This window comes from Grampus griseus (assembly GCF_964374135.1).
Source record: "Grampus griseus genome assembly, chromosome: 21".
NCBI classification, from domain to species: Eukaryota; Metazoa; Chordata; class Mammalia; order Artiodactyla; family Delphinidae; genus Grampus; species Grampus griseus.
This window is the reverse complement of record NC_139015.1, coordinates 9124557-9144567: the sequence shown is the minus strand read 5'-3', so window position 1 is coordinate 9144567 and position 20011 is coordinate 9124557. Positions and strand designations below refer to the sequence as shown.

The 20011-nt window shown below is 39.2% G+C and overlaps 1 protein-coding gene across 1 annotated transcript in view; it reads right to left on the bottom strand.

Moving 5' to 3' along the window:
- CSMD1 (CUB and Sushi multiple domains 1) overlaps positions 1-20011 on the bottom strand; it is a gene marked incomplete at its 3' end in the record, with an annotated part of 1748580 nt that overhangs the window by 483932 nt on the left and 1244637 nt on the right. Inside the window, exon 8 of the mRNA XM_082680517.1 lies at positions 15788-15875. Within this exon, the coding sequence (XP_082536643.1) occupies positions 15788-15875 (88 nt within the window). The remainder of the gene's footprint in view (positions 1-15787; positions 15876-20011) is intronic.

Genomic DNA, 20011 nt, shown 5'->3' with positions numbered 1-20011 from the left:
TTGAGCTTGAAACTGATGATGATCCAACTTCTAATTTATTATTTCAAACTTTTGCTTTGGTTTTATCTAGCACTTGAATCAGTTCAATTTAAAATCCATGCACACTGTCAGCTTCAAATATATAATAAACTAAGCTTTTATTTATGATTTGATTTTATGATTACTATGTTTGAAGGCACATGTATAACATTAGGAAGTTTAATTTGGTTTTCTGGAAAGCACTCAGAAGAAAATAACAGAAAAAAAGAAATTAGTATCTTCCCATTGGCAATTAAATTTAGAACACCTAAGAATTATTTTGTCATACAATTTTGACAATTGTTAGTAGCTGGAAATTGTCAAAAATAACAGAAAACTGATTTTGTATAAGATCAAGATAAATTGTGTATTGATAATAAATATCCAAATGGCAAATTTTAAGTTAAATAGTTGAAGCAGAATAATTTGGTGTTTTAAATATAATAGAACAGAATAGAAAAAAACACACTTTTCACTTCTTCAGTGCTTAGCACTTCCAAAAGGCTTGTCATTCAAAGTCTGAATTATGAAGACATTCCATTTGTCACCATCTACTTGACTTTACCTATAGTTTGAAGAGACTTTCTAGGTGAATGAACTATTTCTAAATATGGGTTTCCTAGAGAATGGCTATTTGTGCATTTATTTAAGATTGGTAGTATAATTATTTCTAAAAAACCACACACACAAAGTAACTTAAAGATTAAACTAGAATCCAAAATAGGATGTGGAATGATTTAGCTGTGATGTGTAACTATCCATTAATTCAGAGATAACTCTGACCTACCTGAGTGGCTAGATGGGCAGATCCCACCTGTTACCTCAATCCATGCTGGCTGTTGTTGATTGAATCTATTGAAGCAACTAGTTTCCCCATTTAGAATGTTCTAAATGGATAAATAGATTGATAGATTGATATAGACGATACACAGATAAATATCTGTCTCTTGGTTAAAAAAATCCAGCTCAAACAACATACTTAAAGATTCATAAATACAAAAAACTAGATACTATTTTTAGGCATCAGGGGTAGGCATTTACACATTTTGCATCTGCAGCAAAAAGGAGAAACACATTATATTATACTGTTTTCACATTTAAGCAACAGAAAGCACAAAAATTAGAGCAAAAAACTTTCTTTAGAACTAAGTTGAAGTCAGGATTTGCTGTATTTCTCTTTGTAAAGTGAACACAAATGACATGGGGAAATTATATCTGGAACCACACTGTACCAAAGGTATAGATATCTTAACTATTTTTTTTATGTATAAAAAGGCAACAACTGAAATTTTAATAAATTTTCAAAGATTTTGTGTGGGTCATCAAGAGAATTTAGAATCCCTGGAAACCCAAGACACAAAGGTCACCTAGGCTTCCTCACCAGATTTTTTTTTTTTAACATCTTTATTGGAGTATAATCGCTTTACAGTGGTGTGTTAGTTTCTGCTTTATAACAAAGCGAATCAGCTATACATATACATATATCCCCATATCTCCTCCCTCTTGCTTAACTATTTTTTGAGAAGAACTGGAGCCATGTGGCAGGATAATATGTGAAGTGGTAAAGGGTGTGTGTGTGTGTGTGTGTGTGTGTGTGTGTGTGTGCGTGTGTGCACAGGCACAAGGGTTCACACCTGTGATTTTTCTCCTGTATTTTACTTACACCCTGAGGATGCTGATACTGGCATAGCACGAAGTAAAATTATAGTTGTCTAAATCCAGAAGTGTCCTCCAGGTGTGTGAAATATGTTTAAAGGAGCAGTGATAATACATTGCTCCCCATTCCTCATTCCTCACTATGAAACATAAAAGTAAAGCAGCAAAAAAAAAAAAAAAAAAAAAAAAAAAAAAAAAGTAAAGCAAAACACAAGGCCAAGCTGAGGCAGGTGTCAGGTGTCAGGGCTGTGGAATGCAGTGCCCTGTTATCCGCAGCACCCTGGACCAGGAAGCAAGTTGGGTGAGGCAGTGGAACAAGATAGGGCCCCGCCCAGGGCAGTGTGTGGGCTCCCAGGGCTAACACAGACCCGTTCCTCTTTCCCAGCTGTGACCCTATGGACAAGTCTGTGTCTAACGGCACAGCCTGTCTAAAGAAGAAAAGGCAGCATGGGAGCCTACGACTAGGAGGTGGAGCCCCTGGGCCCTCGAGTGACACAGCAAGTCGTCCCCAGGGTGCTCATGCCTCTTGAATGTTGGCTGTGGTTGGTGGAAAGGAAGCCCCAGACTCAGAAACATCTCCCCTCCAGGAAGAGGATGTGCGCCCGGCCAGGAGCCGGGGACGATCAGGACAGGAATCCGAGGGGCAGGGATAAGGCGGGGAAGCCACGCCCACTCCCCACCATTGAAATGAGGGCCTTTCCGTAAGCCCTGGCATGACATCATCAGCAGAGGGGGAACGGGAAGTGAACAGCTGACTAAACCTGATAGACTAAGAAATCACGGATTTCAAAAACTTTTAAGAGTAAATAAATACAATTTTCTGACTCAGACTAAATGGGGATATTGAAAAAGAAATTAATTACAGCCCCAGTACAAAGAAGATTACGTTTTGCACCTCTGAATTCATGGGCCTGTAATTAAACCGCTCACAAGCACTGAAGCTGACTCTGCAAACAATAATCACTGTTCTTAGCATATACAAGCCCCCCCACCCTCCCCATCTCTGCCGCTCCCTCCTCCTCCTTCTCCCTCCCTCTCTCATCTGTCTCTCTCTTCCTCTTCCTCCTTCTTACTTCTTTCTCATTAAAAAATATTTACTTCCCATAAATAAAATTAGTTATACAGGTAGCTTCCGGAAGTAGATGTTAAAGCTTCCAGAAAACTGTAGTAGGAAGAATTTGAAGGTATTTTTGTAACTTTGGAAGAAAAGAAATGACACTTGATACAAGAAAAGAAATGAGAAGAAAACTGTCAGGAACACTTCCAATGTTCTTCAACATCTTTAGTACATTTGGACTCAAGTCCTCCTTCTACAAATAAAATATCCCCACTGCCTTAAACAGTGCCTGGCATATCACAGGCACTCGAAAATACATGCTGAACAAGTGGAGAAAGACAAGTCACTTTCCTGGGGCTACATGTGTCAATCTGTCAGTAAAATGGGCCTGAGAAATAACGGTAGCAGAGAAATCCATCTACTCTTCGTCCTCTTTACCGGCCTTTATTACAGCTCACCTGCATTGGTTCACAACTGGTTATGGTCAGGCTTTTAAGCACGAGGTGCCCTGCTAGTCATAAGGATGTACGAACTACTGGGGGCAGGAAATACTTCATCCAACAACCACTGGGCAATGAGGTCAAGAAATATAAATTACTATGGGAAAAATGATTCTGCCCTCAGTGAAAAGGTAAAACAATGACATTGCCAGAAACTGAAATTTGGGTTGGGTCTTAAAAGATTCATATAGTTTACTTACTTTTCTCAAAATGAGTATCTGTGTTCTAGAGTGAAACCCACCATAGAAAGCCCTGTTGGTGTCAAAGTTGGTGATGTGTTCAGGGAACTGCAAGTAGCCTGGTTTGTACAGAACAGTATTTTCCAATTCCTGTTCCAAAGAGGGGCCCATTCCTTCCTGCTCCAGAGTTTTTCCCCTTTAGACTTGGGGATTTGGGGTCCTCTCCTGATTCACCCCTTCTCCTTTCCCTCTCTTTGAGGTACAGCTTAGCTCTTTTACTACTCCACAAAATGTTTCTTTTGAGAAATATTAACCTAAAGCCCAGAAGTAGGAAGGGTATGAGGCTTGGAAAAGGCCACCCAGAGAGGCAGTTCCCAGGAGCAAGGGTCCCTGAGGGAAAGCATCATGTTTCACTCACCTTGAAATCTCTCACAGCCTCCAGCAGAGTTTATTGCGCTTATGATATCCCTGAGATAGATGTTTGTAGAATGACTGCACAGGACAAACAGGAGACAAAGGCATGAATTCAGATCATCTCCTAAATGTGCAACCGGCCACCACAGTGCAAGGCTGCAGGGAGTAAATCCCAACAGCAGCATGTGAAACCCATCTCTGCAGCCACCTTGCAAGTGCGTGTCTGTTATTACATGCCTCTATTTCAAAAGAAGCTGTTTTAGATAACCTCACTGATTCTCTGACAAATGAGTCGTACTCCACTCGGGAAAGGAACTTTGATACTGAACCGTATGTTCTCCACTAATGGCAAGACTGGTCCTAATACATTCGATTGATTTCAGGCTACAAAGAAGGTCCAAGTAAACTGGCCCTTCACTCCTAAGACGTCGTCAGATTGTACAGTTTGCACAGCCTTCCAGACAATGGCATCACCAGAGAGATGCATGTGCAGCTGCTGTGAATATCGCAATGCCTATTACCCCCCTTTTGATTTTCACACATAATGTGTCGTTTCTGGGTCATTTTTTCTTCTTATAGTGGCAATTTTTAGACTCATCTCCTCAAGCCTGAAGGCAATTTAGTACCACTAAGAATGCATTAGATGGATCTCTTTAGCCTAAGGAAATAATCTAATATTTCATAGGATTTTTAGATATTGTACTTTAATAACAGCACAACAAAGACCCCTAACCGCGATCAGAATACAAGCAACATTAACGCCGTGAATGGGGCTTCAAATGACCAGCAATCTTCAGACTCTGAGAGCTCTCAGATGTGCAGCATTTAGAAGAATGTGTGAATTTTCCCACGAGGAAATTTAATTTGCATCTTCTGAGTATACCATAAGTTCATGGGGATCCACTATTTAGCAAAACAAGAGGGGTGTTTTTGTCTGACCAAGTAGAAATATTAAATCCTCAGATTCACACCCACCCATTCATACAGAGGCAGAAGCCACTACTGCACTATTTTTGGAAGGAACAGGTGGGCAGGGAGAGGGGATTCAAGTAAGCCTGGACCCGCATCAAGGCTCTAGAAGAAGCTGATCCAGCACTCCCTTCTCCCATCTCAGTTCGTCTCTCTGTGGCCCCTCAGCCCCTGCCTGACAATCTCCTGATGCCCTGCGAACAGTGGCCTCTACACCTTTCTTTCACTTGACATTTAGAAGCCAAAGAGGACCGCAGACTCTGGGCCTTGAGCTGTTTTATGGGCTGTTCTCTTTCCTCTGCAGGTCCAGTGAGAGAGCCTGGGAGCTTCTCAGATGGAGGGAGGGGAGAGCGCCTGCAGCCTGTGGACAGCTCCAGCCTCCGCCAGGAGGGCGAGCAGGGCTGGAGGGCAGGACACACCAGCAACGACTATTTGTTTTCTATGGTGAACAGGCCCGGGGAGTGGCGGGAGTGGCAGGGGCTAGCCAGGCAGGGAGGGAAACAGTAGCATTAACCACGTGCTCCTGACAGGCATTCATCCAGGGCCCCGGGATGAGTCATCACTGGAGGTGCCTCAACCCCACTTTGAGAAAAACAAGACTCAGAGGGTCAACTGCTCCAGATCATGCAATACATGGATTCAAACTGTCTTTTTTTCTTACTCTGAAACTTATCACCTATACTTGTGATTGAGCAGAAAACAACTGCAAATACAGAGAGGCTGCACAGCAACGATTTTCCTCTAGGCTTGTATCTACTCTGTGCAAAGCCTTCCAATATTCTGAATCATCCTGCCCTCCTTGTTACAACAAAGTGATGGACTGACAATGGAAAGATCCAGGACAGACAAGGCAACCCGAGCCAGGGCTGGTGCGTGTGTAGCAGGTGCTGGACACACGGGGTGCTCCAGGCTTGCACGCGCCCTCCCCGTCTCCCCGTCTGGGCCTTGTTCTGCCCCTGTGGCCATGCAGCCACATCCCAGGTGCTGCTGCTGACCACAGCCATGGGTCTGGGGGCTCCTGACAGAAAGGAGCCCCCTCACCCAGGTGCTGGCTGGGCAGAGCATGCCAGTGCTCTGGGTTCCATAGCAGCTGCCTGGAAACGTGGTGACTATGGCCCTGCAATATGGAGACGCTCTGGGGACATTCCTGCCCAGTGGGAAACAGCGCTGGAGGGGTTGCAGTGAACAGCGAGGCCCCAGCAGTGCCCCCAGGCTGTTAAGGCACCTGTGAGACTGAGCCAGCCGGCTGGTTACTAAGTGTGAACGGCTTCCCTCCTATTCGCCATCCCTACCTTCTGGGCTTACTGCCATTTCCCTCCCTCCTGCTTCCCTGGGATTGAACTGCCCCAACACTTCTTACCTTGGGCTGATTTCTAGGGAATTCCAAATAAAGTGGGGAACCTGAGTCGATGATCAGCCTCCAGCCAAGCCCCAAGACCTAGAGAAAGTATTCGCACCTGGTAGGCCAGATGTTTAAATCGCTGTCAGTAAAACACAGCTCAGCTAGAACAGGAGCCTGTGTTCTTCCTGATTTCTCCTCTTCTCCTCTCATGCTCCTCAAAGCCCTAAATACACCTTCTCTGTTTCTCAGCATACCTCCTCTCTCTATCATCTGCCCCACTTCAACCCAATATGGAAACGTCTTCTTATTACAATTTCTTCTCCTCCGTCTCACATTAATACTGGGTCATTCCCAGAAATGATGTCTCATATTACCTAACACATTTAGCACTGTAAGTAGGACCAAGCCAATCTGAGAAAAGGGCAGATGAGGGATCCTGGGAAAAGCAGAAAAGGTGTCTCGGGGCAGGTGAGGCTAAAATCACACCAAGCCGTGTAGGTGTATAGAATCAAACCGTAAACACCACCTGCACAGCTGGATGTGCCTCGCTTCCTCTCATACCATTTTCTCTGTGCAGCTATGCGTTTGTTGGTTGGTGCGTTTGCTTTAACCTCCTTTCGTTTAGACTCAGCCCTTAATGTTTATTTTCACCTCTACGGAAGAGAGGCAGGAAGGGTTCTTCCACCTCAGGGTCTCTGCATGTGCTTCCGTCTGCCTGGACTGCCCCCACCCCACTATTTTGCATGGTGGGATGGGGGCAGTCCTTCTCATCTTTTGAGCTCAGCTCTGAAGTTATCTCCCCAGAGCCTTTCCCTGCTATTCTGTCTACAACAGAGGAATCCCTTTCCTGATCCTTCTTTGTTTCTCCTTTTATCTCAGGAGCACGTCACAGTTCTAAGGGCTCGGCTCATTTTGCTTAAGGAAACCAATGAATTAGTAAATACAAGGATGGGTTCCTCAATCTCCCTACCCATGGCCCCAGGTAGTGATCTGCGTTTTCTCTTCCCCTCTTCCTTTGGGAACAAAGACTACAAGCAGAGAAGCACAGCTGTGTGGCTGCCCTCACTTACTGCCGTGCTCCATCAATGCCCTGGACCCAGCCCTCCCAGCATGTGCCCTGCTGCTCTCTACAAGGTGGTCCTTCCCACTGGCTCAAGAATCTCCTGCTCCTTTTCTCTTGTCTGTTATCCAAGTCTGCTCTGAGCAAGATCTGATGAACTGTCCCTACACCAGACTATGCAATGGGACCCGATGGTGATGCCTTGCCCTCCCAGAGGGAGTCCACTTCATCAGAGCAAGAAGTTGCAAAGCAAAGTCTTGGTCCCTAGGATCCCTCCACAGCAAAGCCGCGGGAGCTCCACCCTGAGGGCACCCTCTCTGCTTCCCACAAAGGGCAGTGTTGGTTCTAGTTCTTACTGAACTCTTAACAGAAGTCTGCTCTGTAAAGACAGCTGAGGAATTAATTTAAAAACACACATAAAAAACTGTAGATGGCATCAGTAGGCTAAGAACTGACAAATCCTCATTTCCTCATCTTCCCACATGCCTGCCACCTGACTTTCTCCCCCTCAACTTTTACAAGTAGGAAGATTAGGGAGCCCCCCGGGTGGAATTTAGGAAGGTGGTGCAAAAAGAATGCAACTGACAGGTAAAGGGCGCAGACTGGTTTTATCAATATACTGACCTTAGTCAAATCCAAAAACTACCTAACAAATTACCCTCTCTACTAACTAGCTAGCTAACATAGAATATAAATAAGGAAACATAGAAAGTCTCTAAACCAGCAATTCTCAGCAAGGGTCAAGTGCATCAGAACTGAAAGGGAGCCTCATAGAAGTTGTGTAAAATCTTATTAGACTACGGCAAAAACATGACCAAGAGACACAGAGCTTTATAGCTCTGACGGACCACAGAAATCATCATCATCTATTTCTGCCCATTCTTTTACAGATGAGGAAGCCAAGAAACAGAGAAACAAACTGTGTTAAAGAAGGTCATTTTAAAGAGTGTTAATATTTAAAGGATCCCTAAAATCCCATTTCTGATGGTCATGATAATATGGGTTATTGAAAAAAATCAACTATTGCATTTTGAAATTAAGAAATTGATGTATGCTTCAATATCAATGAACAATTCTCCCAGACAGCTATTTAAATGGATATTATATTTTGACAAAAATTAATTTACTATTACAGATACTTTAAAGACTGGGAGAGAGAGGAAGAATAGTCCATGAATTGTACTCGGTGGATTCTTTATCAGAAACAGCTTTAGCCACATAAATGAGATCTGAAACATTCCCAGTGTGCCCTTTTTCAAAGGGACGTAAAGGTTTCAAATAGTGTGAACAGAAAAATACTGGTTGTGGTATTTCATTAAGTAGTTCTTAAAAATACAGTCAATGCTCCTTGAAAGAGCAGTAGTCACTGGCAAATATCTTTGCTAGACTACTTCAGTTTCCTAGTAATAGTGAAAGTGAAGTGCTTGCATTCAGTAAAAGGCATAGAAAAGCGTTATGTTCCTTAAATATTTTTCAAATTCTAAAAACACTTTGGAGCCTGTCAGGGGACTTTGGTGCTGAAAATCCAAATGCAGGGTGTTAGGAAAGGTCTACACTCACCAACCTGTTTTATTGATATGGAGACCCTAGCAGGGATGTTCTGTCGCCCTCACCTTGTTTTTTCCACTTGTGCAGGTGAGTAAAGAAATCATTTACAGACCCAACCCTGCATCCAGAAATAAGCTAATGCTTGGGTTCCAAAAAATAAAAGACAGTTAGTTCTTTGACTGTTCCCCTGGGAACACTGAGTGCAAAGGGATTATGTCATAGGAGGTGAATCTTTTCCAACAGGAAACTAGCTTGAGTGTTTTTAAAATTTCCTGTTGCTCCCATTATAGTTCCCAAATTTTGCTTATTAACAAAATATGGACTTAATTCGAACTTTAAAACATTTTTAACTTGTTTATTTATTTATTATTTATTTCATTTAACTTGTTTCATTTATTTTTTTCTAGCTCTGTTGAGATATAATTGAGATATAATTGACTTATAACATTGTCTAAATTTAAGGTATATAGTATGATGATTTGATACATGTATATATTGTGAAATAATCACTATAATAATGTTATATATAATAATGTTAGCTAATGTATCCATCACCTCACATAGTTACCATTTTTTTGTATGCGGTGAGAAGTTTTAAGATCTACCCTCTCACAACTGTCAAGTATACAATAAAACATTGTTACGTATCATCACCATGCCATATGCTAGACCCCAAAACTTGGTTCCTTTTATTAGTAAACTGATTATTTCTTTATTTGATGGGGAAAAAATCAGGCTAAATAATACAATAATCTCTTAATAACAGTAATAATGAAATCTATATTTTCCTCCTGTTATTATGATTAGCAATGATGTACACAAACTATCTAGCAAATAGTAGGGATTCAGTGCCTAATACAGAATAAAGAAAAAACTAGTAGCTTATTTCTCTGTAATAATTATATTCCTGAAAATTTACCTGTAAATCAAAATTTTGCATATCAAAACAACACTTACCATTGCCTTACAATATGTAAATATACATGCATTTCTTATATAAAATAGAAGGAAATGACTTAAGAAATATTTACTGAACACTCGCTATGAGCTGAGAACTACGCTGGGCACTGGGAATGAAACAATGAACAGAACCAAGTCCACTCCTTACAGAGCTTACATGCCTGTGGGAGAAAGAGCATAAACCTGTGTTATGTGTAGTGAGTTAACACTGTAAACACAGGCAGGTATAGTATCTTGGGTCCTGCTCAGTGCTGGGAAGCAAAAGTAAAGCAAGGAAAGCATAGAGGGAGTGAGGGGTGTGAATGAAAAGTGTGTTTCAGAGACTATGTTCAGGAAGAGGTACTGGCGCCAAGACTGGAAGGAAGGGAAGGCTGGATCATTATAAGATCTGGGTCTTCCACAATCAGCATTTAGTAAAATATCTCTTATGCTATTATTATATATTGTGAGGATGGACAGTATCAACACATCATGGAAAACATAAATAAATAGAATCATAGAAATAAAGAGCTAAAGGGGAGAACTGATATTAATCAGTTCTAATATCAGAATTTCAATTGATACATCTGCTCCAACTTTAAAGTATAATTCAATTTTTCCATTATAGCAAGTGGAAAAAAATAGAAATCAGGAAAAACATTCCAACAAGCCAAGAAAGCAGGTGTATGTACATGATGGAGGGAAGGAGAGCCCCCTCCCCACCCAGATACCTCTCCACCATTCTCCCCATCCACGGAGAAGACTATGTTCTCTCACTGACACCCTGAACGTAGCAACAATAAAGCCTTCAGTAGCTTACAATTTACCCGTGTTTCCCTCATTCCTCCATCATTTAAAAAATAATTCAATGAAAGAACTTAAAATCAATTCTTAAGGAAAATAACACCATACTTATTTCCTGGTTTATACACAATCTCTAAGTACAGTTCTTAAATATTTTCACGTAAGAAGAGGCAGGTAGCTCTGTTGTCACTGAGACTGAACTACAACAGAGAAGTAATAAAACGCACCACAGCAATATTTTAATAGATGTACATAATAAAATCATCATTGTGTCACAAGAAGAAGAACACAGTTGAAGGTGGGAATTAGCAGAAATGAGCATCAGTTTATCAAGAGACTTGGGTTATAGATTTTTTTCTGTTTCTCACTGATTGTGTAGTTTTCCATTATGTACCTCAGTTTCTCCTTCCACCTGGCACCTCTTAACTTCATAAAGTGTATTATGCAAGATGCCTTGGGGAAAAAAGGGGGTCTAAGACATAGCAACAAAAGTTATTAACTTGAATGGTGATATACAAATGTCAATAATATAAGTTACATATTTAGTTATGAAGTCATAACTATCACTCTTTCAACTCCCAAATTCCATTTTGAGCACAGGTCACGTTTTAAGAAAATGTCATTGATCTATTCTCTGACCAAGGGTGTTAAAACTTAATTGGTTTAGTGGAGTACTAATGAGGCTATGATGGTACATCCCTAGGGATAGGCTTGTTAGCTTCAATTTAATGCAATTCAACAAAAAAATAGTGTCTACCCTGTGGTGGGCACAGTAATGAGAAATAAAATAAATAATCCTTCCTCTTTCCTTCAGGACCCCATGATCTAACATGACAGAAACACACATCTAACATAAATATATGTTTCTATCATTCTAAGATGAGTCTAAGATGATAGAAACATAAATGGGTGTCACAAACACAAAAGTGCTGGGAAAAGTTGAAATAATGGGATGAAGCAAGGCGGGAGTGTCCTGCAAATAGAAGCCACCTGTGCAGGTGGAGAAGGGCAGAGAAGACTGGGATACACACCACCTAATAAAAAATAAATCCTAGGGAGGACCATGGAGCATCTGCCAGTACTTCCCAAGTTGGCCTCTCCAGGCTGCTCATCTGTTCTGTACTAGCCTGCCCTACCCTACTTGTGTCTCTGAGAACAACCATCATGAGAACAACTGAGAATAACCATCATGGGTGGTGTAGGTGGGGCAGGAAGGAAAACCATCCTTGGTGAAGAATGTGACTGGGGATGGAAAGCAGGAAGACAGACCCTGAGGGTACAGTGGCTAGTCTGAAGAGGAGGGAGTTTTAGGATAGGTACTGCAGCTCATCTAAGTCTAGGGTTGCTGCTAAATGGGGTTTGGCTATGAAGGTTACTGAGGGAAGTTCATATGAAAGAAAAGGAGAGACATCGGGAGGTCCCTATTACATATTACATACGATAAAAGATTTTAATGATACATCTTAGGATTCTACATGTACATAAAGAATCTGTAACATGTGAATGTATGTAGTGTTTATATAAATATATAATATTTATCTAATATATATGAAGAAAGTGTAAGGTCTCGCAGTGAGTAGCATGGCTGCTGCTAGCCAATCAGAATGAGACACCCCTCTCAGTAATCAGTTAGGACAAGTTATCCCTCGTGCTGAGGAGAGGCAACCCCAGGCTGAAAGGCATGGCTTTGAACACTGGGCCTCAAGGTCGGATTTCAACCGTATCTTGACTCCTCACTTGGCTGCTTTGTGATGTCCACACACTGCACACCTCTCTCCAGGGGTCCTGCATGATAGGTGTGAAACCATTTAATCATTGTCATTTTCCTTATTACAAACCACTAAAGTCAAACCTTATTATAAGGTTTGAGGTCAATAAGACCCAGTTTCAAATCTCAGCTCTAACCATGATTGGATACCTTATTATGTTGAAATTCTGAATTTCAACAGCTGTATTTGCAAAATGGGAATAATTATATCTGCCTGTACACAGGCTATATATCCTACTAGCATAGGAAACAGATGAATAATAAATGCCAGTATCCATCCATAAACTCTCCATCTCTACTCCAACTCCATCCCTTATATATTTGTATTTGAATTGCTCCATCAATCTATTCATTAATATTCAGTTCTAATGAATACACTCTGTCTTTAAGAGAGCAACTGATGGTGAAGAAAATTGTCAGAAAATTGTCCATGGATTGATCTAAATTCAAATAAGAAAGCTTTGTATTTTAGGCTTCATTTATTTAGAATTCTTTATAGATAATACTGGAATGAATATTTAGATTTTCTAGGGAAAACAAAAGATTTCCAAAGAAACAAGAATAATAGTATAAATAAAATCAGATGAGGAATATTTTACCAACCTAATAAAGTATACTCTTTTCAAACAAAAACTGCCCCAAATTACACATAATTACAGTGCTAACTACAAATGAATTCCATCCACTCATCTTAACAATGTTGGTTATTAGTTTGTATTATATGTTAGTCATTCATTTTGATTATAAGAATTTAGAAAGAACTGAATTGCCTTTCATTAAAACCAGTCTCAAAAAGACTTTAAACAGTTAAGAACATCCCCTTTCTCTGTTTAAAACATGAACGTTTACAGTGAGCTTATCATATGCTAGGCACATCCACATGTCATTTCGACTAATGGGCCTAAGATACCTTTCCATAATGATGAAAATCAGAATGCTCTCGCGCTAAGATCACGAATAAGTCAAGAATGTCTCACCAATTCTATTCAACCTTGTAATATAGGTCCTAGACAGTTCCTCCAGGAAAGAAAAATAAATAAAATACATTCAGATTGAAAAGAAAAAATAAAACTGTCTTTATTTGCAGTTGACAGGATCATCTAGGAAGAAAGTCCTATGAAAAAAAAGTTGTAGGAACTATAAAAAAAGTTCCTAAAACTAGCTTATCACAGTTCTGTATATATACATATAGGTATACACACACTGTACACTCATAGATGGCAAAATAATAATATTTACATTTTAATGTAATTTTAAGAAAATTTGATCTTTATATTATATTATTCAATTGCCATAAACTTGGGAGACATGTAAACAGCATAGAGATTCCCCAGAAAACTAAGAAAGTGAAAGACTGAAAGTCTCAGCTGAGATACTCTGTCCCTTTCTTGACTCGTCATGCACACACCCAGCTGGATTTCCCCCCAGACTCATCAACACAGCCCCAATGGCCAATGCTTATCCTGAGTTAAACAGCTGCAGGAATAAGGCTGTTATAAGAATGAGATAGAGTAAAGGCCAGCATATTCACCTCAGATACTAATAAAATCTTCTTTTCTTGCCCTCCTGCTAAACAGATACTGGCCCTGAATGTTTCTGAATTCCTTGCTAACTTTTGAAGATTAAACAGTTTCTCTGGCTCTCTTTACCATACGATGCAATTTGAACAGTTTGCACAGTCAGAAAAAATTTAATTTGCTTTGTTTTAAAACAGAGCTCTGCCACACAGACCAAGGAGGTTTCTGAGTTTCAGGGATGACAGAGCGCTGGATGGGCAATCTCCTCATACACAAGTGCCTTTGACAAACACCCTTTGAGTTCCTTTGCACCAGGCACTATTCCAGTCACTGATGAGGCAGAGACAGTAAGATACTATCCCTGTCCTGCAGAAGCTTAAGTTGGGTGGAAGAAATGGATGTGCAAAATGCATAATGCAGAGTCACTGCTGTAACTCTAATGGAGGGATATGTAAGGCTTTTGGGAAGCAAGGTTTGAAGAACACTTTCTGGTAGGAGCTGACTTTTGAGATAAGAAAGGAATACACAGGACAGAAAGCTCCACGGGTTCTAGCCAAGAATGTGTAAATTTCATCTATTTGCATCATTTTAAAGGAGATCAAATTCTTGAATGCCTTCAACTGACAGCTACTTTACATTTGAAATCAGTAGTTTTCTTTCTTAGCTGACCACCACACTCACTGGACACAACAAACCCCCTGGGGTGCTAATAACTACTCATAATCACTCTTGCCCTGGGGAACTTCCTTGAGCGGAATGGAGGAAGCCAATGATGAAAGGCAAGGGTGGTGGGTCTAAAATGTAAACTATTTGTTCCCTGAAATTCCCCATAGATTGAGACTGAAGCTAATCTCCAGTTAAAATCAACCTCCTGCTCAGCTTTCTACTCTGATTCTACCCTGCTTTGTTCCCCATAACCAGAGGTCACTTTTCCGAAAACCACTTGAATAAGAGTCCCCATCTCAGGCTCTGCTCCAAAGGAACTTCAACTAAGATACTAACACCTTAATGTACACTCAAAGTTTGTGATATTTAAACTGCAAACATTCCAATTGTCTATTCCATTTGCAACATGACAGACACTACTATGAAGTCAAAAGTATTTCAGTAGCACAGCTATACACTTTTGTTTCCTTTCCATGTAAAAAAATTATATATCATTTTACCTACTTCATTACAGCCACCCTACAGATAATTTTATTATTTTTCTATCCATTAAAAAAAAACACTGCTACTCCAATTTCACTGAGTAACATTTCTTCTTCCTTCTCTAATAGTATCACTACTTTCTTTCAATTTTCAGCTCACTTTAGTAGGCTAAACTCTACAAACATCTTTTCTTGTTTCTTTCTCAAAAATAGTGAGATTATAAGAAAGAAAAACATATTTCTTGCTCCCCTTTACTCTTTGATTTTGCAGCTTACTCCTAATACTAGTATCCATCTTGTAAGTTGGAAAATGTTCAATTTCTTGAACTAACTGAAAGGAATGCAAAAATCTAGAAAAAAAATCACTATTACAATCACTACTACATTCATAATGTAACAACTATAAAGCATTCTCTAGTAATCATAATCTAGTAAAATGAATCATAACATCTTCTGTCATAAATTGCATTGACTGCCACTCACCTTCATTATTATAAAAGTTTATTTAATGAAATAATTATGAGGCTATAGTTAAATTTTTGTACCATCTATTTTTTAAAACACTAACAAAAATGCATTCGAATATGGGAAGGTAGCAAATTAAAAACAGAATAAAACCCCTGGAGACAAATTTTGATCATATCCATATAGAGTTAAATTTTTAATAATGGCTTATATACTGAAAGGTACAAACTCTGGAGTAACTGGAATTTTTCAGCACAATATGTTTTAGAATTCTACAGATATTATAGATGCATAAAAACTGAGAAATTGTATCTTTAAATCAAAAGGAAAAAGAATTAAAACTACAAGATGAAATTATATATGTGTTAGAAAATAACATGTTATTGTTATTGTTATCTCCTACCTGAAGTCCGAACCCGTTCTTCTGCCGTTTTCTGGAATCCCAGGATCTGGACACATGTCAGAGACCAAAGCAACACCTCCTTGAGTTACTGTAATAGAAAGAAACATTATTACATTTTCATGTAGCTGTTCAGAAAATATCCAGATAATAAATTTACATTAGGTAGATTTGTTTCTTAAATGCTGATGCCTTAACATGTGATTTCTTTAAGAATTAAGATAATTTAGCTAGATTAAGATAAATCTATTCTTATTCCTGAAAAACAGACTTCTTACCCAGGATGCCAACAGCCTTTGGTTGAAACTCTTTCCTCTACTAAAGAAGTCTAAATTTAATTTTAAAACATTTTCTCATTATGATCACCTTTATGATACGTTACAATTAATAGCATGATGGGAAAAAAGAGCACCATGCCATAAATACCATAGCTTATATAGAAGAAAGCTTTCATTCATTCCCATGGTGAAATGGAGACGTTAATTATCTATTAAGATCTATACAAGAACCTGCTGTATAAAATATATATATATAAATAAAACTCAAAAATTCAAAAAAAAAGATCTATACACGAGATATTTTAAATAAAATTACCTATTAGCTTTTAAACCTCAAGCATGCTTATCATTGAAGTAAAAAAAGTAATGGTCTTCTTGTGCAGATGTGATTTTTTTTTTTTTAATCTGTTTTATGAAGAGCCTTCCCACCTGCTGGGATGTTGCACAGTCAGAATAGTTTTTAAAGGATTCATTTGCTTGTTAGAGTGGCTGCTACTCCAATAACTATCCCACTCTATCTAATTAGTGTAATCCAAACAAGGCAATTCCCTCTTTCTTTCCAGAAATTTGTTCAACGGTGGTTGTGACTCAATTCAGTTCAATGATGCTTGAGAGGAAGCCAGCAGGAGTGTTTCTGGGGAGACGTTCCTGTTAGCTCATAGAGATCATCTCTTTTTCACTCTGGACCTTACCATGTTTGAATTTCAAATGTGTAACTGTTGGTACCATCTTGCTACAGTTCAAAGATGGAGGCAACAGCATGAATAGAAGAGACTGAGCAAGAACCAGGGCCCCTGATATCATAGTTGAGACAGAAACATTGACCAACTCAGAAACCTACACTAGCTCTGAATATCCTGTTGGATGATTCATATATTTCCTACAATTCAAACTCATTTGAATACATGATTTTATTATTTGCACCTGAAAAGCATTCTTACAAATATAAATATGTTCACATATATTTTGAATAATACCATAAGAAGGAAAAAAGAGTCTGGGTAGATATTGAAATCCTTAAGCATTTAATTAAAACTATGCATAAAAATGCACTAATAATTATAGCAAGATTTAGTTTTTATTGCTAAATTAGGATGAAACTGTGATATGGATATAACCCTTCATTAAATACCAATCTTACCACAATATAAAATTTTCTTTCCTAAGTATTCAATGTTCTCAATTGAAAAAAATAATCCAGCAAGTTCGGCAGTGAAATGAGAAGATGGTGGAATAGAAGCTCCAGGCCTCCTTCCCCCATTGAAACATCAGATAAATAACTACGGGCTAAATAACTTTGTAGGAACCCGGAAAACTAATCAAAGATCTACAGCAACTGGCAAATGTCCAATGAAGAAAAAGCCACGTTCATAATAGTGGTAAATTTCAGGGAATTTTTACATGCTTTTGTCCCACACCTTCCCTGACATGGCACTGGTGAGAGGAAGGGGCCCATTTCCTGGTTCCCTACCAGAGAAGGAGGACCAAAGAGGAACTTGTTTACAGTGTTCTGGCCTGTGAGTGAGTCCAGTGTTGAAGGACTAGTTCCTGCCTTGCCTGAGTCAGGCATAGGCTGGGGAATGGCAGCTGGAGGCCAATAAGACAACAGTGGACACTTGGCTATAAAAACTACGTGGGGACTGCAGAAAAGCGGGCAGGTGTGGGCAAGAGATACAGGCAGAGCAATACTGCAGAACACAAAAGACCCTGAGAAGAGGCTCCAATGAGGCTCTTTGCGGAATCAGGATATTTTAAAGCAGCTGAGGGAGAAACACACAAACATATACCCAGACCCAGACAGAACATGTGAGCAGTTAAGACCTGAGAAGACCTTAACTTCTTCACCACAGGCTGATCTCAAGGCTCAGTGGCCCACTCATTTGTGGAAGTCTCCCATACCACTCTGCAAGACTGGGAAAGGTGGCTCTCTCTTTGAAATGCCAACTTTTTAACAAACATCACAAGGCATGCAATAATATATGGGAACATGGCCTATTCAAAGAAACAAAATTAATCCTGGCACTAGTCCCTGAAGATATACACAAATTGGACTTATTAGACAAAGATTTTTTAAAAACTATCTTAAATATGAATCTGAGTAAATAATGGTTGTACACCTCTCAAATTTCAGAAAAGACGCAGATATACACTTCCTGGGAGCTCAATAAACTCCAAGTAGAAAAAACTCAGAGACTCACAGTGAGACACATAATCAAACTACCAAAAGACAAGGAAAGAATCTTGAAAGCAGAAGGAGAAAAGCAACTCATCACAAACAAGAGATCCTCAATAAAACTATCAGTTGATTTCTCAGCAGAAATCTTTTAGGCCAGAAGGCAGTGGGGTGATACACTTAAGTGCTGAAAGAAACAACACTGTCAACCAAGAATTCTATAGCCAGCAAAACTATCAAAAATGAGAGAAACATTAAAACATTCCCAGAAAAACAAAAGCTGAGGAGTGAATTACTACTAGACTTGCCCTATTAAAAAATTCTAAAAGGAGTCCATTTTCAACTTGAAATGAAGGGGCACTGGACAATAATTCAAAGCCACATAAAAATACAAAGTTCTTTGGTAAAGGCAAATATGTGAAAAAAGTAAAAAAAAACAAACTATTATTGTAATTTTGATTTACAGCTCCACTTCTTAATTTTTATAGGATTTAAAAGAAAAATACATAAAATAATTACAAATCTATGTTAATAGGTACACAATATAGAGAACATAATTGTGACAAATAGCAGTTGGGAAAAACTGTAAAGGAGTAGATTTTTGTGTGTGATTAAGGTTAAGTTGGTATCAATTTAAGACACACTGTCATAAATTTAGGATCTTATGTGTAATCTTCATGGTCACAACAAAGAAAATATGTATAGAATAAACACCAAAGGAAATGAGAGGGAGTCACGTGTCACTATAAAAAATTAACTGTCAGCCATAAAAAGGAATGAAATTGTGCCATTTGCAGAGACATGGATGGACCTAGAGACTGTCATACAGCGTGAAGTAAGTCAGAAAAAAAAAGAAATATCATATATTAACGCACATATGTGGAATCTAGAAAAATGGTATAGACGATCTTATTTCCAAAGCAGAAATAGAGACACAGATGTAGAGAACAGACATATGGATGCCAAGAGGGAAGGCGGGGGTGGGATGAATTGGGAGATTGGGATTGACATATATACACTAATATGTACAAGGTAACTAATGAGAACCTACTGTATAGCACAGGGAACTCTACTCGGTGCTCTGTGGTGACCTAAGTGGGAAGGAAATCCAAAAAAAGGTGATATATGTATATGTATGGCTGATTCACTTTGCTGTACAGCAGAAACTAACACAACTGTGTAAAGCAACTATACTCCAATTAAAAAAAAAATAGCTGAATGCAAAGACAGATAGTAATGACCTACCACCAAATCAACTGCCATCAGTCTGATATTTCTACTGCTTTTTTCTCCAACTCCATAGTTTCACAGTCTGTATCATGTGCTAGGGCAGGTTTCTCAACCTGCACTCAGCGATCTACTAAAAGGTCTCTAAAATTTATTTTCTAAAAAGATTCTAGTTTTAATAAAAGTTCAAACCCCAATGCAGAATCTTACTTCCACCGTATTTTTTCTGCCCCCATCAATTATGTGACTCCCACATTCCCCCAAGCAAAATAGTCATTGCTGTGTCAAATGAAGCCATTTTCTTCAAGCTGAATGGCCATCACTGTTTCTATCAGACGTAGCCCACACTAGTGTGGTTCTCACTACACTATTTTAGAGTACCAAGCTGGTCTAAAAAACAACTTAAAGGCTTAGGAAGGTCTATTTCTATTCTGCTTTTCTGTTTTTCTCACATGGAATAGTAGTTAAAAATAAATGACAAATCGGAGGTACCCATGCAAATCAGCTCAAAACACTCTGGATCTTTTTTAAAGTAATGTCAAAGTTGCC